The sequence below is a fragment of the Pipistrellus hanaki genome (genome assembly GCF_964339955.1).
Source record: "Pipistrellus hanaki genome assembly, chromosome: 5".
Lineage (NCBI taxonomy): Eukaryota > Metazoa > Chordata > Mammalia > Chiroptera > Vespertilionidae > Pipistrellus > Pipistrellus hanaki.
In genome coordinates this window covers 58,283,713-58,307,828 of record NC_140507.1, presented here as the reverse complement: position 1 = coordinate 58,307,828, position 24,116 = coordinate 58,283,713, and the positions used below count along the sequence as shown (strand labels likewise).

The 24,116-nt window shown below is 39.8% G+C and overlaps 2 protein-coding genes across 5 annotated transcripts in view; both read left to right on the top strand.

Moving 5' to 3' along the window:
* ETFDH (electron transfer flavoprotein dehydrogenase) overlaps window positions 1-24,116 on the top strand; it is a 259,286-nt gene that overhangs the window by 111,019 nt on the left and 124,151 nt on the right. The gene's annotated exons all lie outside the window — the stretch shown is intronic.
* The window catches only part of FNIP2 (folliculin interacting protein 2), a 120,478-nt gene that overhangs the window by 49,145 nt on the left and 47,217 nt on the right, over window positions 1-24,116 (top strand). For 2 of the 4 annotated variants that reach the window (XM_084884162.1, XM_084884161.1), the window contains exons 2-8: window positions 10,899-11,025; window positions 14,160-14,312; window positions 16,505-16,605; window positions 16,715-16,786; window positions 18,632-18,732; window positions 18,905-18,994; window positions 20,511-20,582. In XM_084884162.1, the coding sequence (XP_084740288.1) occupies window positions 10,899-11,025; window positions 14,160-14,312; window positions 16,505-16,605; window positions 16,715-16,786; window positions 18,632-18,732; window positions 18,905-18,994; window positions 20,511-20,582 (716 nt within the window). The remainder of the gene's footprint in view (window positions 1-10,898; window positions 11,026-14,159; window positions 14,313-16,504; window positions 16,606-16,714; window positions 16,787-18,631; window positions 18,733-18,904; window positions 18,995-20,510; window positions 20,583-24,116) is intronic. The other 2 variants (XM_084884164.1, XM_084884163.1) reach the window with 1 other exon arrangement.

The following is a 24,116-nucleotide window of genomic DNA, read 5'->3' as shown; positions in this document are numbered from 1 at the left end:
TACCTGTACAATGAGGTCTGCTTACTTCTCTTCCTCAACAGCCCAGCTTTCTATGCCAGACACAGCCAGTCTTACCAATTCATCACATATCTTTCTAGAGATACTCTATGCACACATGATAAAAATTCAGAGTTTTTCTCCTTTTTTTCCTTAAAAAAAAAAAAAAATATATATATATATATATATATATATATATATATATATATATATATATTGTAACACAATGGTTTGTATTTTTTTCAGTTAAAATTATGTTTTAGAGCTTATTTTATAATTGCATAAGATGCTTCCTCATTTGTTATTTTATCAGTATAGTATCTATTGTGTGGATGTACATTATTTAACTATCCCACGGTTGTTTCCAGTCCTTTGCTATTCTAGACAGTGCTGTAGGGAGTATTTTTTTTGTACATAATTGTTTTGGATCTGTGCAAGATGATCTGTAGCATTAATTCCAACAAGTAGAATGGCTGAGTCAAAGTGTGTGTGTGTGTGTGTGTGTGTGTGTGTGTGTGTATGTATCTCCCTCTCTCCCTCCCCCCTTCCCCACCTCCTTTCTTCTTACTTTGGCCTCATCTCTGTCCCACCACTTACCCATGTGCTCGTCTGTACCCATCTCTTCTAGAGATATTTTTTATTTTGGCTTTTTCATGTTCCAAACAGAAGACCTCACAGAAAGAATCATGCTTTTGACCTCTGGAAACCTCTGAGAAAACAAGATTTTTATCTTATTTGTATACAGTTTAAATGGATCTAGAATGAATATATATAATATGGTAATACATATGCTGCATATGACAATGTCATAAAGGTTTAGTTTGGAATTCATTCATCTACCTGTCATTAGTACACACTCTTCTGGGGAGAGGATGGAAAAACCTTACATTCAAAAAAAGATGAAATCATGTTGATGCAAGTTGGCTTTCAGTAGAGCCAGTATATAATTTAGTAACCTTTGGAATTTGTTAATGCACGTTAACTATTTGTGTTGTACTAACAACAGTGTGAAAGAATTAGCTCAGTGAATATTGAATAATCCATACATGAAGATGAATAGCAAAGTTCTTTTTCCAGGGGTGAGAGTGAGGTTAGTACAGATAGTTTCTAGTTTATTGTTATCAGAAAAGAATGAGTAGTGCTCTATTAAAAAATTAATGGAATCACTTTCAGAAAATATAGGCCATATTTAAAGATTCTGAGTTATTAAAGGGCTTGAGAAAGGGAAGAAACTATTAGTAACAAAATATAGGGGGTGGGGGCAGGCTAGAAGGGGTCAGTGTTTGAGGGCAGAGGGACATATGTAATACTTTCAACAATAAAAATTAAAAAGCAAATCTAGGAAAGCTAGCCAGAGGCAGAGTCGTGGTTGGTACAATGACCTGCCCACTCAGTGTCCCTCTTACTTCAAAAGAACTTATACTCTTTCTCTTCAAATTTTGTTAGCGTCTTCTGAAAATTCTCAACTGGAGATGTGTTTACGTTAAGAAGCATGTGTATCAAGGAATAAAGTACACCTAAAAGAGTTAGAGCATGCCATGCAGTAATGTTGATTAATTTATTAAGATTACTTTTCTCTCAGGACCTGGATTATCTATTCTGAATTATTCTGTGTACACTTAAAAGATAATTTGGGAGGAGAATCCAAGATGGCTGCTCGGGTAGGCAACTAGCCGCAGCCGCACACAACAATTTTAATAAAATACAACTAAAATATAAAATGGACATTACCCAGAACTACAGGAAAGTCGACTGACTGGAAATCCTACAACAAGAAGCAAGGAGAAAACCAGAAGGAAGCACGGAGGAGCTGTAAAAGCCTAAGGTATGGAGACACGCGGCGCACGCGAAGACGACGGAGCCGGAGAGGAGGGAGGCCGAGTGCCTGGCGGGCGTTCCCTAGCGGAAAGGAGATAAACACTCCGACTGTGCTGGGCCCCCAACTGCTCTGAACCCCAGTTCTGGGCCAGACCCCGGGGACTCAGGCTCAGCCATAGGGAGCTGGGCTGTAAGTCCGGGGAAGCGGAGAAAGGAGGTCCCGGAGGCGCGCACACTGCCCCCAGAGAAGGGACGGTCGGCTGTGCCGCGGGATTGCCCCGACGGGAAGGAGACTGGGGCTCCAGACTGCTGTGAACGCCACCTCCAACTCCACTTCCAACTGAACTGAACCCCAATACCGGGCTCATTGGGGGAGAGCATAGACTGTTTGGCAGCAGGCGAAAATCGAGGGCACCTTTCTCTCAGAGGCGCCGGCAGCGAGCACTGAAGGACCCGCATAGGGCGGGGCTGATGGAAGCCAAAGCTGCAGGCTCCACCCTAAAACCCCGTCCCATCTGTAACTGCGAAATGCGACAACAAAATAGATCACAAACGAAAGAAATGGAGGACAAAAAGAGTCTGGATATAGAGTTCAAATCTACGCTTATAAGGTTTTTCAAGAATTTCCTAGAAAAGATGGATAAGGCCTATGAGGATATGAAAAGAGATCAACTAGAATTAATAAGGAGTCAACAAGAAATGATAAGGGATCAACAAGAAATAAAGAATACATTGTCTGAAATAAAAAATATTCTACAGAGTCCTAAAAACAGAAGGGAAGATCGCAAGAATCAAGTCAAAGATTTGGAACATAAAGAGCCAGAAGACACTCCTCCACAGAAGCTAGAAGGCAAGAGAATCCAGAAAATTGAAGATAATGTAAGAAACCTCTGGGACAACTTCAAGCGAACCAACATCAGAATTATGGGGGTTCCAGAAGATGAGAGAGAGCAAGATATCGAAAACATACTGAAAGAAATAGTGACAGAAAACTTCCCCCACCTGGTGAAAGAATTTGACTTACAAGTCCAGGAAGCGCACAGAACTCCAAACAAAAGGAATCCAAAGAGGACCACACCGAGACACATCATTATTAAAATTCCAAGAGCAAAAGATAAAGAGAGAATATTAAAAGAAGCAAGAGCAAAGAAGGTAGTAACTTATAAAGGAGCACCTATACGATTGTCAGCTGACTTCTCAACAGAAACCATGCAGGCCAGAAGGGAATGGCAAGAAATATTCAAGGTGATGAATAGCAAGAACCTACAGCCAAAAATAAGCTACCCAGCAAAGCTATCATTCAGAATCGAAGGCCAGATAAAGAGCTTCACTAATAAAAAAAGCTAAAGGAGTTCATCACCACCAAACCAGAATTATATGAATTGCTGAAGGGGGTTCTTTCAGAAGAGAAAGTAAACAAAGATAAAAATTATGAACAACAAATACGTAATTATCAACAAGTGAATCTAAAAACCAAGAAAATTAAAAAAAATCTGATGAACAATATTAACTGTTGAATATAATAGAATCAGAGGTATGGAAGGGGAGTGAACTGACGATTCTTGGGGAAAAGGGGAGAGGGGGGCGTGGGAAGAGACTGAACATAAACTGTGCACCTATGGACGAGGACAATGGGGAGAGGGGAAAGGGCAGAGGGTGGGGTGGGAACCTGGTGGAGGAGAGCAATGTTGGGGGGGGGGAGGGGAAGGAACATTTGTAATAATATGAAAAATAAAAACTTATTAAAAAAAAAATAAATAAATAAAAATAAAAGACAAAAAAAAAAAAAAAGATAATTTGGGACCATAGTTGTGTTAGAACGGGAAGGATGAGACCTTGAAGAATCATTTTAGTCCCAATCCGTCGTTTTATAGATGAACATTGTACTGAGAGGTGAAAGAGTGTTACCAGCATTAGAATACCAATCCTGCCTACAATCTGGGCATTCTGACACTGAGTGCGGGGCTCTGCTGTTTCGTTGATACCCAGGTGGCCCCAGGGCAGTGGGGTATGGGTAGTGGTGCTGTGAGTGCCACAGACAAAGTTGATCTATTGCAGAGTTTTACCTGAACTCAGGAAAGAAGGGAGGAATTCTGTCATCTCTTCTTCTGTCTTTCAGAGTTCCCTCAGACTGTATTGTGACTCATAATATTTTGTCATTGCTGTGTGAACACATTATATAAAGACATGTGGTTTTAGCATGTGATAATCATATATAGAATTGTTTCAGTGGGGGAGAAATAGGCTCTCAGGTACAAGCTACTTATGCATAAACTTTGATGGTCATCTTTGTTAAGGATCAGTTATATTAGGGAAAATGTGGAGAACCTGAATGTTACTTTAATTTTGACCTTCCTTAGACATAGTATGTATTATATTGGTCAATGATCTCTTACCCTACAATTCCAAAATCCTGAAATCCCTCAAAATATTTTTGGAACTGACGTGAACTAATGTAAGGTTACTATAATCTCTAAGCCACTTGGCATACATATTTATAACTTGGGCTGGTGAAATATTAATTTGTTTGATTTGGAGCCTTGACTACACCTCAGACCCTGTAAGATTCATTATGTACTACTGTATATGGTATAAGCTTCTTTCTGTCTATAGGATTCTGAAATATCTGGCCCCAAGGAGCTCAGATAAAGGATTGGGTATCTGAACTTCCCTTTGAGTTATGCTTTACAATTTTAAAAGTAATTTCATACTTATTCTCTGTTTTTCCTGACACCCTTGTGAGATATATAAGGCAGATACATTTGGGGAATGCTGAGCTCTGGAGTAAGTTGAAAGTGCAGAGCTAGAGTTAGAAGCTGTGTTTACCCGGTTGAATATTAATCCATACTCCTAATCCTCTCCGACTTGCACTCATCCCCTACTGTGTGGATAACCTTTTTATCATTTAAATTCCCCGGAAGCCACAAAGACATTTAACACCATACCTGTAACAGTATAGTTTACTCATTTATTTATGGGTTGGCCATCCCATATCAGATTGTAAGCATTTTGAGGTAGGAACTGGATCTAGTCCCAGTATCTGTCCTGGTCTCTGGGTCAAGCAGGTGTTAAAAGTATGTGGAAGGAATGAATGCAGGAGTGTGCTTTCGGACTCGAGTTATAATGAGTGCTCTCTCCATGCCATGCTGCCAATCATAGGGATTTATTATTTCATCCCACACATTTCTTTTACAAATATATATATATATATATATATATATATATATATATATCCCCTACTTTCCTGAAGATAGAAGAATTGCAGCCAACATCCATATAAATTTCTTTTGATAAAGTAATAGGGATACATATACTTGGAATCATTTTAGTTTTATTAAAATTTTAATTTTATTTTTGAATCACTTAGAAGTTTTATCTTTAAGCCAGCATTATTTTCTGATGAGACTTGGAAACTTCAAGGGCCTTTTTACTATACTCTTGAACATAGGACAGCAATTCAATGATGAATTTTTATGTAGTTCCTCTGAAACTAAACTAGGCAATTTGTGCAGCTGAGGCTATATCAGTACAAAACAGGGGAAGAGAGAGAAGTTAAGTAATTTGCAAATTACTTATCTTGTTAGCCATCTTCTGTGAATACTAACCTAGCTCCCAAAATTTTGAAATTAGTTACTGCCATATATTTACATAATTTTATTCTGAAAATAAATAGGTTGGGAAATAATGTACATTGGGCTGACCTGGTGAACTGTGCCATCTCAAGCACATCTTCCCTTTTTCTCCACCCTAGTTTTCCTTTATTTTCTGCTAATAGTCATTAGGATCTCCTTGTTGTTTCCGAGCAAACCTTTTGAGAGGGTTTCCATTTTTTTTTTTTTTTTTTTTTTTTAAGAGGAGAGGACCAGTGGGAGCTGGCAGAAAAGAGTTTAAGAGTGGCTGGAAAATATCCTTGTTTATAGCAGACTAGAGGCCTAATACACAAAATTCCTGGGATCCCTCTCACAATCTGGGCCTGCTGGCTCCCAGCCACTTGTCTTCCTGCCTGCCTGATTGCCCCTAACTGCTTCTGCCTACCAGCCTGATCATCCCCTAACCCAGAGGTCTGCAACCTTTAAGACATAAAGAGCCACTTGGACCCGTTTCCGAAGGAAAAAAAAACCTGGGAGCCGCAAAACCATTGCGACATTTAAAACAAATATAATACTGCATATATTGTTTCTTACCTTAATGCTATATACCGGATCATGCAGTTAGCTGTCAATCTGAAGAAAAAAAGGACTTTTTCACTTAACAATGTAAAATATATTTTTGCAAATTAATAGCTAATTAAAATATTTAATTTACCTGGTTAATGGGATTTTTGCTCCTGAACCTCAGTGCACAGTGTCAGCACATCAGGGCTGTAAGACGTTACCTTCATTTTCACACAGGCTTGCAAGTTGTCGGAGCCGCGGTAAAGCTTCAAAAGAGCCGCATGTGGCTCTGGAGCCGTAGGTTGCCAACACCTGCCCTAACTGCTCCCCTGCCAGCTTGATAGATGTCTAACTGCTCCCTGGCTGGTCCAATTGCCCCCAACTGCCCTCCCCTGCCAGCCTGGTCATCCCTAACTGCCTTCCCTTGCAGGCCTGGTCACCTCTAACTGCCTTCCCCCGTAGGCCTGGTTGCCCCCAACTGCCCTCCCTACCCTGCATGCCCAGGCGCCCCCAACTTCCCTCCCCTGCAGGCCTGGTCACCCCTAAATGCTTTCCCCTGCTGGCCTGGTCACCTCTAACTGCCCTTCCCTGCTGGCCTGATCGCCCACAACTGTCCTCCTCTGCCAGCCATTTTGTGGTGGCCACTTTGCGACCACATGAGGACAGCCATCTTGTGCAAGGGCGTGATGGTAAATTTGCATATTACCTCTTTATTATATAAGATAGGATTTCTAGGACCAGAGTTATATTTGTTCACTGATTTATCCTGTGCCTGGAGGAATGTGTGGCACACAGTAGGAGCTATTGTTAAGTGGATAGTATCTGCCAATTTTGGTTGTGATCATTATTGTTGGTTTTGTTTTGTTTCATTTTCCCTTTCTTGGACCATTTAAATGTTCATATCATATCTGATTCTTTAAAAATTCACACTCTTGATTCACAAAACTGTTCTTTAGACTCTTATTTTTCACTACATAGGGTTGTTTCCTTGAGTGACAGCAAGAGTAAAGACACTTTTGAAGTAGTCTTCTTTCATTGATCATGCTTTAGCATGGGTGTACTTGAGCCCACCTCTAGCCTTATCCCTATAAAAGTTCAAGTGAGACATAAAATACCAACATTAGAACTGGTGTTTGAGGATGTAGCAAATCACTCTACAACAAATCATACAATCACTGCTCTCATCCTTATTAGCCATGACTTCTTGAAACTCTGGGTATGCAAGTCAGCACTACCTCTCCATTTGCCCTGAAAATGTTTTTTTCAAACAGTTTTAGTTCTCTCCTAAAACACAGGTGAGATCATGCCCTTCCCTTTCTCAGAATGTTAGACTGACACACTACTGCTTGTGGGACAAACATAGTATATTCCTTGGCATAGCATTCAGGGTCCTTCACAAGTAATCCTAAACTATCTTTCCTATGTAATGCTTTGAAGCTAGACATGTCCCAACTATCCAAGACTTTTCCATTTCACTTTTTGTGTTTGTATCATGCCTTTGTCTGCAAGGACTCTGTTCCTTGTTCCTCATCACATGTTTAATCCTTACCATCCTTCATCAAATATTGCTTCTTCCAGGAATTTTTCTCTGTTCTTTCTCTTGCTCTCTATATTCTGCCTTGCCCTCTTATTTTCATGTAGTTACCTACATGATTGTGTTTTCTAGATTTTAGGTTCTAAAATAGAATAGTGACTTAGACATTTCTTATTGTATCCCACTTGAATACCAACATTCCTGGACATTTCTCAGCTTGTAGAAGCATGACTCCAGTCTTTGTCTCTGTCATTGCATAGCTATTTTCCCTCTGTGTCTGTGTCAGATTTCCCTCTTTTTATGAGGAAACCAGTCATTGGATTAGGGCTGATCCTAATCTTGTAGGACCTCAGCTTAATTATTGTACATCTGTAAAGACTGTGTTTCCAAATAAGGTCATATTCACAGGTACTGGGAATTAGGAATTGAACAGATCTTTTGAGGCAACATAATTTAACTCCAATATATGACTATAAATATTTTACAGAGAATTCTGTTTTTTTGTACTTAAAATCATTTGAACTATTGGTTACCTTTCAGTTAAGTAGTTTAGACTTTGTTCACTTGATTTCTTATCTTGATTATGTAAGACCTGGCTTCACTTCCAAACAGGTAAATCTTAGCATCAATCATAGACTTTTAAAACCTAGATGGATCCATATAAGTTTTATTTTTTTACATTTTACAGTAAGAAAAGATAGACAAATCATCTTATTTTGTTGTACCTCATGTCACACTGCTGTGACCATAAAGTAGACAAGTCATGCCATGTTCCTTGATGCCAGGGATAGTGTTTTTTCCTTGCTTTCAAAAAAAAAGAAAGCAAAGAAATGAGGTAGTTCTGATTAAAATAAATGTCTTTAATATAGTCACACCCTTTAGGGCAAAAGCTCAAAGAATATTTTTCATACTTCTGAATAATACTGAGTTGCCCTCAGGAAAGTAACATGTGGTTGGTGCCCTAGTCACTCCACAGTGACCGTTGGTTGATTGTTGAAGTGAATGTGAACATAAAGAGAATAAATGGTGTACATGATTATGAATACCTCAGGCCCTGTGTATAGAGGATGGAAGGGAAAAGAGCTGGCAGTGTGCTGGGAGGTTTCCCTAGATTATCTCCTTTAATCTTCACAATAGGCCCAACATGTTGCTTGGAGGAACTTTCCCAAGCCCATTAAATCAGTGGGAGGCAAAGCTGAGATCTGAGCCCAGGCCTGTGTCAGTCTGAAGTGCTCATTTAATCTCCTTTGCCCTGCATATAGTTCCTTCACCAAATGATTCAGCTGCAATTTATTCTAATATTAGTTAATGCCAAAATTATAATTGGGTGTTAAACCAAAGACAATATTGATATGGAAGAAGGTGAATAGAGTTTTTCTCATATTTTAGAAAATACTTGATAAGGAATTTTGATTTTAAAAAGTTGGAGTCTTGACATACATACTGTGCCCTTCCTACATCTTTTATTTCCATCCTTTAAAGTCGAAAACTAATATGAAACTTCTAATAAGGTAATCATTATTTTAACTCTTCTAGACAGGCTATGCTCAGTTTGATATTTGAGTCAGTGTTGCCTCTCAGAAATAAGGATTGAACAACTTGCTTTGTAAATTATGCTATTGTTAAAAAATAAATATGAGTTCAGGCCCTTCATAATGAAGGCAACAGATTGAACAAAAAGCACAAAGTAATTCTTTGTTGAGTTTTTACTTTTAAGAACTTTAATTTGTATACTATGTTTTAATAGTTGCAGAGAGTGTTTTTAGTGATCTTGTAAAATTAAAATTTAGTGGTATTAGTGATTTTAGGGCACAATCATTAGGACTTTTCAGTTGTAAATGACAGAAAACTAACTCCAGAAATGGTGTTCATTCAGGAATAGCTGCCTTTGATTGCCGAGACAGGAAGCAGTCTCGTTCCATTCTGTTGCTCACCTCTTCTTTCCTCCACGTTGACTCCACCAAAGACAACTCCACCAAAGCCTATCTTCAGAAAGGCTCTCTCACCTCATAATGGCACCAGCAACTCTAGGGTTACCATTTATCAGCTGAGCAACTAAGTGGGGACTGGCTATCAGAGCCTAGCTGGACATCATAGGGTCATGTCTGATGGGCCAGGCCTGGACCATGGACTACCTCTGGGCTGAGAGTGGAAGAAAAATGATTTCCAGAATGCCCTTGCCATGTTGTTATGAAAGTTGGGCATAGTAGCTTAGAACATGGTAGCTTTAATTGTTAAAAGAAAGTACAACCAGAACTTTTATGTTTTTTGGTGCTGGGATTTAAGAAAACACATCTGCTACCACCACTGCCTGAAAAAGGAAAGGAGCAATAATGCACAGTTTGTGATTTTTTTTTTTAAAGTAGCATTGTCAATTTTCTTAAGTAAATATTACCATTTTGGAGCACTTGCTGTGCATCAGCCTCTATGTGAAGCATTTTACATATTTCATTTAATTCTATGGCAGCTTTGAGGGTGGGTAGTAATACTCACATTGTGCTGATGAGGAAATGAGAGTTCGGGTTTGAATCCAGACTTGTCTGGTTTCACTTCAGTTATTCTGTCTCATAATTTTACAGTTTGTTTTTGTCAGTCTGTCTGTCTATCTAATTGTCCATCCTCTATCCCTTCAGAACGACTCCTCCTCTCCCAGCATTCTCTAAGCAGTTAGCACCCCCTTTGCTGCAGGCACCCATCTAGTTCACATCTTATCAGTTCTGCATCCTGAATATCCCTCTAGTATTTGGCTCCTTTTCTCCTGTCACTGTAGCCTTCATTATGAAGGGCCTGAACTCAAATTCTTTTTGGCCTGCCTGCTTTCAGTCCTACTGTGTCCCACCCTGTTTTCCTTAAAGCAGCCAGATTGAACTGTAAAAAAGCATAGATCTGAATTTAACAACCTTTGTTTACCGATACTTTGCCAGAGCCAGCTATAATAGATGAAAATACTAAATCTTAGGATATGTAATTTCTCCCAAAATTTGACCCTTGCATGAGTGAATGGCAGAGGAAGAGAAAAGGCTCTTGTTCTGAATTGTTCCCAGCCCAGTGACACAAAAGCTTGAACATCCCAGAACCTGGACATCCACATTCAGCTCTCCACACATGTCCTTAGGATTTCTGGCTACCATCTTTCCCCAAAATGGCTTTGGAAGGAGAAGCTTTCCTGCCAGTTATTTATTATTTAAAGCAGTCTTCCCAACCTTTGTCATGGACACTGGCAATATTTGTATGGCCCGTTGGCGTCCACAGACGAGGCTGTCTGCCCCAGGTCTGAAGGGATCTCTGTCTCTGCATACTTGTGGCCTTCTGATGTGCACACAGGCACACGGGTGGGGAAGATTATTCCAGGTCATACAGATGCCATAACTTCTTTCTCTTTTTTTAATCCATAGTTGGTCATGTTCGGAGTTTGACCTGAACGAGATTCGCCTGATTGTTTACCAAGACTGTGAAAGGCGAGGTAGACAAGTCTTATTTGATTCTAAAGCTGTTCACAAGATTGAAGAGGTGGCAGCTCAGGTATGAAATGTACTTTTGCTTTCATCTTTTTCGTTTGTGCTTTTAACCATCTCTCTGGTCAATCATTTATTAATTCTTAATTGTCTCTTTGGGCTATATTGTGCACAGCCATTGATAGTTCAGAAGAAACATAAGAAAAGCTTCCCAATTTCCCTCCACCTTCCGGGCTACATTTGTATTTTTGTTTGTTTGTTTGTTTGTTTGTTTGTTTTGTTTTGTTTTGTTTTTAATTCTCACTGAGGATATTTTTCCCACTGATTTCTAGAGATAATGGAAGGGAGAGAGGAAGGGGGGAGGGAGAGAGAGAGAGAAACATTGATGTGAGAGAGGTGCTTCTTGCACCTACCCCTACTGGGGCTGGGGAACCTGCAACCAAAGTACATGCCCTTGACCGGGAATCGAACCACAACCCCTTGGTCAGTAGACTGATACTCTGACCACTGAGCAAAACCAGCCAGGTGCTTTTGTATTCTTACTAATGCACAGATGAAACTGTTAGCAAGTAATTGTGACAGATACCAAGCATTGTACTGTAAATATTACTAGAGGTGAATTTGCTGGTGAGTTGCAATCTAGTAGGATTTTAATACCAAATATGTGCAGTGTAATAGGAAATCTGAGAACTCTAAAATTCATAAAGTGTTAGCCTGAAGAGAAATTAATTAGATCGCTCTGTTAGTATTTCTCATAGTCAGTGCTACAGAGCACTGGGCTAAACACAAATAGCTCTCCTCAGTGTGGGGCTTCAACATGCTAACATGCCTTGTCATCATTCAAAAGGGTGTGCTTCTCAACCTGTCTGGCTTTTATTTATGGCAAGGTGGTTGAGTTGGTGGTGAGGGGCAGGACACAGGAGGACCTGAGGATGGGTCAAGTGAGGACAGAGCAACTCTTTTTTTAAAAATATATATATTTTTATTGATTTCAGAGAGAAAGGGAGAGGGAAAGAGAGATAGAAACATCAATGGTGAGAGAGACTCATTGATTGTCTGTCTCCTGCATGCCCCCACTGGGGTTCGAGCCCATAACATGGGTATGTGCCTCTGCTGGGAATGGAACCTAGGACCCTTCAGTCCCCAGCTCTATCCACTAAGCCAAACTGGCTTGGGCCAGAGCAGCTCTTGATTCCTTGGAGCCAGGTTAATTTAGAGTACTTGCAAGTTGTCACCTTTAGACCTTTCATTCTCTTTTCAATAGTTGTTCAGCTGTTTGCAAATTAAATAAATTCACTTGTATTCCTTCTTTACTTGCTTCCTATACTGACAAAATTCTGGCCATTTACAGAATATGTAGCTAAAGTAAATGAAGAGTTTGTCATGCTCTTTGTCTCATCATGGCCAAGGGGCTGTTTTCCTGCTTTTGATAAGGATCCTTTCTGAAGGAAGGAAGTGTTTGGTTAAAGGCGGTTAGCTGGGTGGATTCTGTAGTGAATTAAAGTGGAAGTCTGCCAGGTAGCTAATCATTACAGTAGTTGTTGGGCTTGTTAGGTAGGCTTGAGGGGTGGTGGGGGTGGGGGTAGGGGGACAGACTTGAAATGTCTCAGGTGATTCACCTGTAAGCTTTAATGGTGGATTTGCATCAACGTTTAGGTGAACACTTGACGCTTTGTTTGGTGGACGGGACGTGGTTTCCCCTTGATTCCCCATATCATTTCCTGTTGCCCTGAAGACCTTGCACAGATGGTTTAGTTGAGGGCTTCTAATGGTCATAACAGCTGGAGGAGGAAATAATTCTCACTGGTTTTCAAAAAGCAACTGGAATCTTTAGTTAGAGCAGTACTGACACTGGCGTCTGGAATATAAGCTTTTATGGAAGCACTCGTTCAATCAAAAAGGCAACTAGGTCCAGGGAGGTTTGTATGTGCCCAAGGCTACAGAAAGTTCAGTGGGCGCTCTCTTCACTGTACCAGGTGCTATCTCCAAGTACAGACTGCTCAGAATGCTGTACCCCAGCCAAAGGCTCCAGCAGTTTGTGAGGCAGGTACGGACTTTGTGTCACTCTAGTTCCTCTGAGGGGCTGTGTTTCTGGCTTAAGTGGTATTAAGTAACAGTGAGATCTGAAGAGGGTGTTGAGGGAGTGTCAGATGCTCCGGAATAACCAAGTGCAACTTTGAATGCCATCACTGCTGGAGAGGCTGTTAGGGACCAGCGCAGTTTACGCTTTCCTTACATTCTTTCCCCATTTTCAGCCCTCCACCCCCTTGGCAAGCACAGTACGTCATGAGTTTGTATCAAGCACATGATGCAGGCATTTGCATTAGACCACCAGTGTGACTGTCACATTGGAGATTAGATAAGCTGCAGTTGCATTCATGGTATTCCAAGCAAAAACTGCACACAGAAAAACAAGACTCGATTAGCAGCAATTTATCATAGAGGGTACAGGATGCTTCTGTTGGGAGTACTATCTTTGGGTGTAGAAAGAAGGGAAAATTTAATAAAGATGTATCTTTATACCTTTATGTCATAAAATTAGCAGTGAACTCTGTTTAGGGAATGTATAGCAGATAACCTTCTATTACCTCTAACCTTTAAAGGCCAAATTTCTATCACATGCTGTGCAATTCGCAGTAGCTCCGGTTTCAGAGTTTTGGCTTCATCTTTCACAAACTCAGCCTCATGATTTTCTTTCCGATTACCTTTAAAGGAATTTTAAAGGAGATGTGTCGTTAATTACACAAACCCAGTTTTTCCAAATTAATATTTTTGTTTTCTTAGTTCCAGTTGGAAAATATTGGAATTTGAAGCAATGTCTTTCTCATTGTTTTTTTAAATAAATTATGACTCTTTTTAATACTCAAAATACTCTAATAACAAATACAGAGATTGGAGCTCATTGATGATTTTAAAACATGAATTGGAAAGTAAATAATAGTTGCATTATTTAAAGAGGGTAAAATCTTAACACATAACCCACCACCTTCTGTCCAGTACTCTTCTCCAGCATTTCCCCTCCTAAATATTATAGATTCTCAGGAACCACATTTTGTCCTCAGTAAAAAAATAAAAGCTTCTGGTTTCTATGCACTTAACACACATGCAGAATGTTTTAACAAAGGAGCTCCCAATGCGGAGCGTGTTGAGGAAGCCCATTATATTTAGCCACACTCACCTTGCCTGTCTCTCCTAACCCAGAAAACGGAGGATGTTCCTATTAAAACGTCAGCCAAGTGCCGTCAGGGAGGCAGCAGCAGCACCAGCAGCACCAGCAGCAGTAGCAGCATCTCCTCCTTCAGCTCTTCTGGGGGAGCCTCACAATACGCGAAGGAGCAGCTTCCCAAGTACCAGGTACCCCGTCCCTCCCATGTGGAGTGCCCCAGGGTGAACTCATTTACTCTCATTTCTCCTCAGGGAGTGATGCCTGCTAGAGGGTTCCACTCCAGGAATGTGAGAATCAGTGTTACAAAACGTGCTCTCTCAAATGTTTCACAGCAATGCTGTTTTCATACAGTGGCTTTATCTCTTGATAAAACTGTGATCAAGCAGAGATAATACATACCCAGTGAGTAAGAAATATTGCCAGTGAGGTAAACCCTCTGGTTTTGCTCCCTTTTTTTTTTATTAGAAGCTGATTGTTATTAGAAGCTAATTAATACACATGCATTGTCTAGCTTTGTTATAAGAACTCTAAGGATTCTGGGAATATGCATGGGCCTTCTAAGAAAATAGCACTTGCCAGTAGAAGGGAAAAAAGAAAACCTTGGATAGGAGAAGAAAGAAAGGACAAGATATAACTTGAGTGTGAAGGACAAAGGGCTCGGAGCATTTTTATGTTAGGGGTGCGTGTGTGTGTGTGTGTGTGTGTGTGTGTGTGTGTGTGTGTGATAAGGAAGTAGAAGCTAGGGATTAGGGTTATTGAGAAATATATTGGCTAACTAGATATAAGAAAAGTGTTATAAATATTAAATAACAGAGACTCTAATTGATGGAAGATGTATCAGCTTTTTCCTTTTTGATCCATGTAAAATGTTGTTATATTGCTGGAAGAGCAAAGCCAAGGGAATAACCAGCAGCCACACATCTATAGAACTTTATTAATATCCTGGCCAGGGTTTGTGCCATGTATTTGCCTTTATTTCACAGTGCTCCTGGGTCTCAGAGTATAAAATATGCCCTGGCCGGTGTGGCTCAGTTGGTTGAGCATCATCTTGTGCACCAAAAGTTAACTGATTGAGAATCACAGTTGGAATGTGGATCTTGTAGCCCAAGAAAAAGTGGATTATAAATATGGAAGTCATGGGTGGAAGCTAGTAGTTAATAAATAATAGGAAAGCAACTGGGTTTCGGTCTGCATGTAGTGAGAAGAGGTTAGCTTTATCTGTAACCAGAGAAAAGCCTAATTAAACAAAGCTGATAAATTTATGTTTCTCATTCCTCCTCTGCAAATACATACAGGTAGATGTATATATGTGTTTGTGTGTATATATGTGTGTACTTGTGAGTACCAGTATGTATGTATGCATGTGTATAATTGTCATTAAGAAAGAAAGATTGAGAAGAGGGCGTTAAGGATGCCACCCATGTCTTTGCTTGGAAAAGCATACTAGCAGAGACTGTGGCTGGTGGGCTGGGTCCCAGAGAGATGGTTGTTTTATTTTAGTCAAGCTGTGCTGGGTTATATCTAGGTTTGAGCCTAGAGCTAAGGATGTGGTGTATTTTCCTATGTAAAGGATAATCAAAATCACAATCGAGAATGCAGAAAGTGAATAGGAGAGCCCTCAGGGAACAACCCTGTTCAAGGGATGATCTGGGGAAAAAGAGCTTTAAAGGAGTTATTAAGAGAGACATTGAAGAAAGCAAACTGGGAAATGTCCATTGGAATTGACAAGGAGTCACTAAGGCAGTTTGACTAGAGGAGGCTGCCATGGATTAATAAGCAAATGAGAGTGGGCAAAGTGGAGGCAGCACAGTCCAACCTTTTGGATGACAAAGGGGACAAGAAGAACCTTTCAGAAGCTAGAGGCATCAAATATTCAAAAAATATTTTTGTAAAACTTCAGAGGTACCAAATCATCTGTTATCTTTTGGAACCTGATAAACTCTGCCTGGACGAGTTGGCATTTTTATCCAACACTGTTCATTATTTGATTGGATAATACTGAACCCTATTTCTTTTCAGGATGTGTTCTTAGTACCAAGGAAAGAGTGACCCTGTTGCATAACATAATCTTTCTACTTAGAGTTTATCAATGGAGATAATAAAAACATTTGTTTCTCATAACAAAATTAAAAATAATCTGATAAAACACTGGGATCCTTCTGAAGATATTGTGTTAAAGAAGAAATCATGGACATTAGTAATAATTTGTGAAAAATAGGCTATTATCATTAAGATCGTAGACTGATCAATTGCATTGTTGAGAAATAATTACCCACTAAACTAAGGAGGGACCCAGGGGTTAATGAATGTTATTTCTATTGCCTTGCACACCACATTGTGCCACACGCTAACTGATTTCGGTTTCTTTTGTGTGTGGCAGTACACAAGACCAGCTTCAGATGTCAACATGCTAGGGGAAATGATGTTTGGCTCGGTTGCAATGAGTTACAAGGGCTCCACCTTAAAGATACACTATATCCGGTGAGTTTGGGCCTCTTTTTCTATTGGCTATGAGAAGCGGAATGGTGATATTGAGTCATTAATTCAAAAATGCATTTTGTTTCTCCCCCACCCCCCCACCCCAACACAGCTCTCCTCCGCAACTGATGATTAGTAAAGTCTTCTCTGCTAGAATGGGCAGCTTCTGTGGGAGCACAAATAAGTAAGTATGGGATTTTGCATACTATCTCTCTCCCCCCCCCCCCCCCCCACTCCCAATTTTCTAGGTGGCTATTTCTGGATGGAGTAATTCTTCAAGGGCCATAATGCCTTTTGAAATGAGAAGCAGGATAAGTCCACGTTAACACAGGCATCTTAAAAGTGGCCATTTTCCAATACACAGTGCACATGAAAAGGCTTTTTTACTTTATCCAGTGGACTTAAAAACAGATATGTCTTTTGGGTTCCTCTGGTGCCCACTGTGTTCTTATTACCACCACTAAGCTTCAATACCCTAGAAAATGAACAGCGAGGGGGGAAAAAGAGGAATCACATTAATGAGTTTGTGGAATTACCAGTCTTTTTATCCTTAAAAAAACTTGAAAACTTATTTGTTAGTGTGTTTGTTTGTTTATTTGTTTAAGGAAAAAAGTACACAGAGTCTTTCCAGGCTGCTGAAGACCTGTTTGGCAGGACAGGTTGTCCATGCTTGCCATCTTATCAGTCGGTGTAGCCTCTGTGCTCGGCTGGTGCTTGGGCAGTGCAATTTTCTGATTTTCACTAGAGTTTTTTTCTTTTTCTAATTATATACTTCTTTGTAGATGAAAAGTACTGAAATAGCTAACTTAGCTCTTATTTTCTGGTACATTTGTTCATCTATTTTGAACTTTGCTAGCAGGCATATTTTATATACTTTTAAAAAATAAACACTTGTTATACTTTGGTACATTTGAAAGAAAGGTTAGTTATAAATTAAAGGAGTATCATTATGAGCCAAATGAAGGCTGTTATCCTGGGAAATTAGAAGTATATTCCTTTGTAGAATTAAGGACCATCGTGTAAGTTCGCTTACTCTTCATCAAAGTAATGAACTTATTTGTTCGAGCACTTAACATTGGACTGTCATGACTTAGGCCAGTATGAGAAGTGATGTTTATTTCTTGTGAGAGATTCTCTTTCAGACCCTTGACATTACCTGAACTCCCTGTAGTAGAATCTTGAGCTCAGATTTTCATAAAAATCACTGTGGCCTAATTATTCTGTATTATTTTCAAAATATTTATATTTATTTTACTTATTGTAAATACAATGAATTATTAAAATCTGCTTCCCTCACATTTGTGTATGTTAGTAATCCTAAATTTTTAGATGTTGTGAACTCAAACTTTTATAGGAATCGTATCAGTTTCTGTTGTATTCTCCTCCTGAGAAAAGTTGCTGAATTGCTCAATTAATTTTGTTTTGACAATTTATGTAAAATTACCTTTGAAATGAATAGTAACATCTTGAATATCAGTCACTAAAACAGAAGTTAGAAATTAATAGCAATATATGATGTGTCAGCCACTGATCAAAATTTGTAGAGTTTGGTCCTGACCTTTGTGGCTCAGTTATTGGAGTATTGTCCCATACACTGAAAAGTCTCTGGTTCGATTACCGGTCGGGGCACATACCTGGGTTGCAAGTTCGATCCCCGAGTCGGGGTGCATATGGGAGGCAACTGATCGACGTTTCTCTTTCACATCAATGTTTCTCTCTCTCTCTCTCTAATGAATTTTTAAACATTTATAGAGTTGGTATCCCATGTAATGGGAAACTGTATTGTTTGGTTTTATAGGTTGGACTACCTCTAAAAAGCTTTTTTTTTTTTTTTTTCTTTTTCTTTTCCTTTTCTCTAGCAAATTCCCCTAAAGTTTATTTCACACTGGTAGATGTGAGACTATTCATTTATAAAGAAAAGTCTGGGCAACTGATAGGGTGTTTATATTTGAGTCTCTTAGAAAGCAGCTTTATTATCTCTTGACATTTTTTTCTTCTCTCTCTCCCCTTCTCCTCTCCCGGGATTTAGTTTGCAAGACAGCTTTGAATACATCAACCAAGATCCCAACTTGGGAAAGCTGAACACAAATCAGAATAATTTGGGTCCTTGTCGAACTGGAAGTAACCTAGGTAAAATCAGCCCCGTGAATGGGTTCTTTTCTTTCTGAAACGACTGTTGTGAGTGTGTGTTTTGCTTTATTTGAGTTTATTGTGCTGTGTGTTGTTTTTTTGCATTATCTTGAATCCATGTTTATTTTTGTGTATACTTTGTTTGCCCTCCTCTGTGTGTTTCTGTCCCTAGGTCTGCTGCAGGCATGCAGCAGCAAGCTGCTGCAGGGGGTGGCGGAAGGAGGACCTCTCCGGCTCACCCGCAGTGCTTCTTTCTTTGCAGGTTTGTGTGGAATGCTGAGTACGATGTGACCCACGTGCATATTAATAAATCCTGGGAAGGTTCCTAGAGAAAAATCCTATTTGGTACCTCTCTAGAAATCCAAGGGGCTCTTGAGATATTCGTTTCAAATGCAGCCAAGTTCACGGTGTTTTGAAAATTCCACCAGCGAACCTCTATTGTAAATGTCTTTGTTAAACCCTAGGGAAAGCTGATTTTGGTCTGAAATGAGCCCTTAGTGTTTCTAAGAGGATTACATTTTCTAATTTTTATAGGCCTCTTCTGCTGCTATGAACCTTTCCCCTTTGCGATTGTATCGTTTATTCATGTATTCACCTGCATTCGTACCTGCACGGAGTTTCTTCAAAAGTCACTCTAATAAAAGCATGGAAGACACACTTCTCTCTCTCTCTCTCTCTCTCTCTCTCTCTCTCTCTCTCTCTCTCTCTCTCAATAAAACAGTTTAAACACAGTTTTTAGGTTCTTTACAGGTGTAATCATCTCTGTCTCTGTGGGTAGGTAAAGGCTGAGATTTGATTGGCCTTGCTAGCTAAAGCTGTTGAATGGCTGTTGTAGTCTGGCATGATTAACAAGTGTGGGAACCTTCTTCACTAACATTAAAGGTTGTGTTTATGGCAGATGGTATTATGTTCTTCTTTGTGGCCTGAAATATGCTTAAACGCTATAGTTAACTGACACCTTTCTACCTACTTAGAGTAAGGATAACATGTTTATATACTCTGTAAATTGTGAAAATAAACAGACTTCAAAAAATAGCTGGCAAGTTTATTAATCAGGCAGGGCCCTGAGTTTCAAGCTTACTGTGGCAACATGTCATCTGCTCTCTAGCTCGATAAGAATGCAGTTTGAATCAATCTGAAGCATTCCTAGAAGTCTGTAATACTTTACTGTTTTCTAAAATTCATGCCAGGACATGAGTTTTTCTAAGTAACTGCAATAGTACTGTGTATGGGTGTATATGGAAAAGAAGTGGAGGAAGAAATATTTGAAAATGAATATGTGGTTTTATCTGCCAAGAGAGTGGGTTACAAACAGAGAAACATTTTTTAAATTTATGAAATGGTTTTCAAGTATTTTTCTTTCTTGAGTTGCCTATAGTTACAACTGAAACTGATTTTAAAGCATTTTGAAAATACAGTGCTATTTAAATGCTACTCCTAATGAGGAAAATGGTTAAAACTATCGGCCTGAGAATGTTTGTTCGTTATTTTAACTGCATCAGTAGTTGATTATTTAGTTTTTTAGAGATGACCATCACTCAGAAACGTTTATATGCTATCGTAGGATAGTGAAGGCAAGTAGTTACTTGGTCTGCTTTCTTCTTACTTTCTTCTTACTTTTTATGCATTTAATTTTGATTTCTAATCTCTATATAAATTATGCCAATCATCAATAGCAGTAGCCTATTTTGAAATTCAAAAATAATTGTACTCATTTAAAAAACAACTTCTTTCTTTGAAGAGCCCACTAACATGGTTTCCTTTTGCCTTTATCTTAGCACATAGCACTCCAGTTGACATGCCAAGCAGAGGGCAGAATGAAGACAGGGACAGTGGCATTGCTCGATCAGGTATTTTTATTTCCTTTTATTGGTTTCGTTAACAGAGTGAAGTCTTCTCACTGTGAAGTAGTTGGGAAAATAGAAGACTGGCCTCATCTTCTGGAGTCTTTTGTTTTGTTTTGTTTTTTTCTTCACCATATTTCAAGATAGCCTCAGATATCTGAAGATCTAGAACTTTGAAGCTCAGCATCTAGGAGTGATTGCTGTTTTTTTCTATTACCCAAACTAATATGAGACTAAATATATTTTGAGAAATTTATTTTTAGAGGGAAGCTTCCTTGAGCTGATTGTACTGGGAATTTGCTTGCTGAATATTGACTGTCAAAAGAGGGGAAAGAAAATATGTGTGGAAGTGACTTTACCCATGACTCAAGGAGGGCCTGCCAGCTGACTTGGTCACCCTTTCTTCTATCCTAGAGTCACTCCTTCTAGATCTTATCTCAGGTAACCTTTCTCTCCTTACTTTAAACCTGAACTGCTGGTAAGATCACTTGGTTTCTGCTTTAGGAGACTATTCTGTTATTATTTTTGATTTGTGGTTCCAACCTGAGGTAGATTCTCTACTGGAAAAGAAAGGTAGGAACCTGAAGATCTGGAATTTTAGAACTTGGAGGTGTGTGGGGCTTTGCCATACATTATGCATGGGCCTCTACCTTCCACTGAAGACTAGGGGCACCCGTGCTATGTGCCTGTTCACCAGATAGGCCACCTGGTTGGTGCCCGGTGTGCTAGGACTGGATCCAGGTCTCAGGTGCCTTTCCTCCTGACCTTTCCCTCATTTCTGTTCCCAGCTTTGGCATTCAAAGAGCTTGGAGGAGTCCTTGTGCTCTTTCTGTGTAACACCAGAGTCCTGAAATATACTTTGCTCCTAAGTTATTACTTTGTTACTGAATCCTGCTATTTGGTTTATATATGTCATGTAATGTAAAGTGCACATCGTTTTATTTATGGTTAAATAAAAATAGTTGAGTCATCTTGATCTACTTAAACTATTTGGAATTCTTTGGCATGGGACATGTGTCTCTTTCCCCTTGTCCATTAATTAATTTATTAATATCATGGGCTCATAGGTATGTATTTATACTTTGGATTATAACCCAATTCTTCATTATTTACTTGCTCAAATTATTCCAGCTTTGGCCATGGAAGCCATGGAGCTCTCTCAGTTGGTTCCTGTGTTACTTTAACATACCCACATCAGAGAGAGAGAGAGAGAGAGTGTGTGTGTGTGTGTGTGTGTGTGTGTGTGTGTATGTACTTTCTGGCACTCCCAGGTCCAGACTTGTCTTGTATGTTTCCTATACCAGTCCTAGAATCAGCTGTTTCTCAATGGAGCCCTGAACATTCTTTGGAGAGTAGTATTAGATTCCAGGATTTGGACACAAGATGTACTTATTGCTACTAGAGTGTCATTTCTTATAGGCCCTTGCTACTGACAAGCAAAAAATAGTTTATGCTGTGTATAGACATCTATAATAAAATAAAAAAAAAGCATAGTACACTAACTAGATTGGACAAAACGAGGGCTGCGAGGGCTGAGGCAAACCGCAGTATCAGCAAGGGCCAAGCCCCTTGCACGAATTTCGTGCATCAGGCCTTCAGTATTTATATAAACTAGAGGCACAGTGCACGAACTTCGTGCATTTGTGTGTGTGTGTGTGGGGGGGAGGGGGTCCCTCAGCCCAGCCTGCACCCTCTCATAGTCTAGGAGTTCTTGGGGATGTCCATCAGTTGGACATCCTTAGCGCTGCTGTGGAGGCGGAAAAGGCTCTTGCTACCACCACTGGACTCGCCAGCCATGAGCCTGGCTTCTGGCTGAACAGCACTCCCCCTGTGGAAGTGTACTGGCCACCAGCGGCAGCCCTGCATTGAATGGGGTTGGGCCGAAAATGGCTCTCTGACATCCCCCGAGGGGTCCCAGATTAGAGAGGGCACAGGCAGGCCGAGGGACCCCACAGGTGCACAATCGGGGATGGGGAGGGATGCAGTAGGTTGGCCAGCCTGGGAGAGACTGCAGGAGGGCTCCAGGGTGTGTCCAGACTATCTTGCTTAGTAATGGTTTGGAGTGTCTGCCTCCTGGTGGTCAGTGCACGTCATAGCGAGCAGTTGAGCAACCTTTAGCATATCATTAGCGTATTATACTTTGATTGGTTGAACGGACAACCAGACACTTAGCATATTAGTCTTTTATTATATAGATATTGGTATATGTAATATTTGTATCTATAATAAATTAAACATGAGTTGTACTGTTATTTCTGTTATTCATAACCTATTACCATAGATCATTCTGCCTTCTCCCCTTGCTTATTTGTAGACTCCCACTCCCACAGTGAGAAGCCTAGCTCTTACCACCTGCCATCCAGTTAATTGTTTCACTTTGGTTTGCATTTATCGCAGTGTCAGCATTGTTAACTGGTACCCTGCGGGAAACGACTTTATTAAGTGGAGTACAGTGCTTGTGTGCAATTCCTTTTCCCTTTAGTCTCACACACATCCACTCATTTCCAAAGTTACTTAGGTCAGCACCTTCGAGATATGGGAATTTTTGCAGCTATCGGTACCAGGCAAGTAGAATCTGAAATCACAGCTAACACTATTTCATCTTGCAAACAGCTTCCGGCATGCCACCAGAAATTCTGATTGCACGAGTTAACTCTGAAGAATAGGGTGTTTTTTCTCAATAGCCTAGTAAAGAAGTAACTTTAGAAAAACTTTTTTGTTGTTTGTTAAATCATTATTTATAGAGAGAAACTCATCCCAGAATAAAAAGGAATTTTAAAGGAGATTTTGAGATTTCCCATCAAAAAGACACCTGAGGTCCTTTGTCCTCGCATGGCAGTTCCTTCTGTAGACAATCCCTTTAGCAGGCCACCACCAAAGGAAGGAGTGATGGAGGAGGTTACTTCATGTGTAGCTGCATACTTATCCTGTGCATAATATGCTCTGGGAATACAAAGGGTCACATGGGTTTAAATTCTTAAAGGGGTTCCTGTTGTTAGAGAACTAAATTATTTTGGTGGTTTTCACAGTAAGACCAATTTGATACAGTTGAAGTTAATGAAAGGAATTAGAAGGATAGCACCAATTCTTGACTAGTCAACCATCAAGCCACATTTATTTATTTATTTATTTATTTATTTATTAAAAAACAGTTTTCTAGCCCCCTGGGTTATCATGCTGTACCAGAAATTTGGGATGTTTTTGAAGAAGAGTAAAAATATAGCACCTTCCCTCAGGAAGAGTTACATGTAAACCAAGAGTTAAAATACACTGTGATAAATAAAGTAGTTCCTCATAGAACACTATGGGAACAAAGAGGAAGAGGAAGGGCCTTTGCCTGAGAAGTCAGAGGGTTGCCTCAGAGGAGATGAGGTATTTGAGTGACACCTTATAGGTAGAACAGAACTGTATCAGAGTTTAGGAAAAGAGCATTTCTGAAAATAGTCTGTGCAAGGGTGTAAATCCTTGAGTGTACACTGTTAGTGTGCTGGACTACAGGGCTGGGACCTGAGGCCATGTCAGAAGGTAAGGCCGGCTATG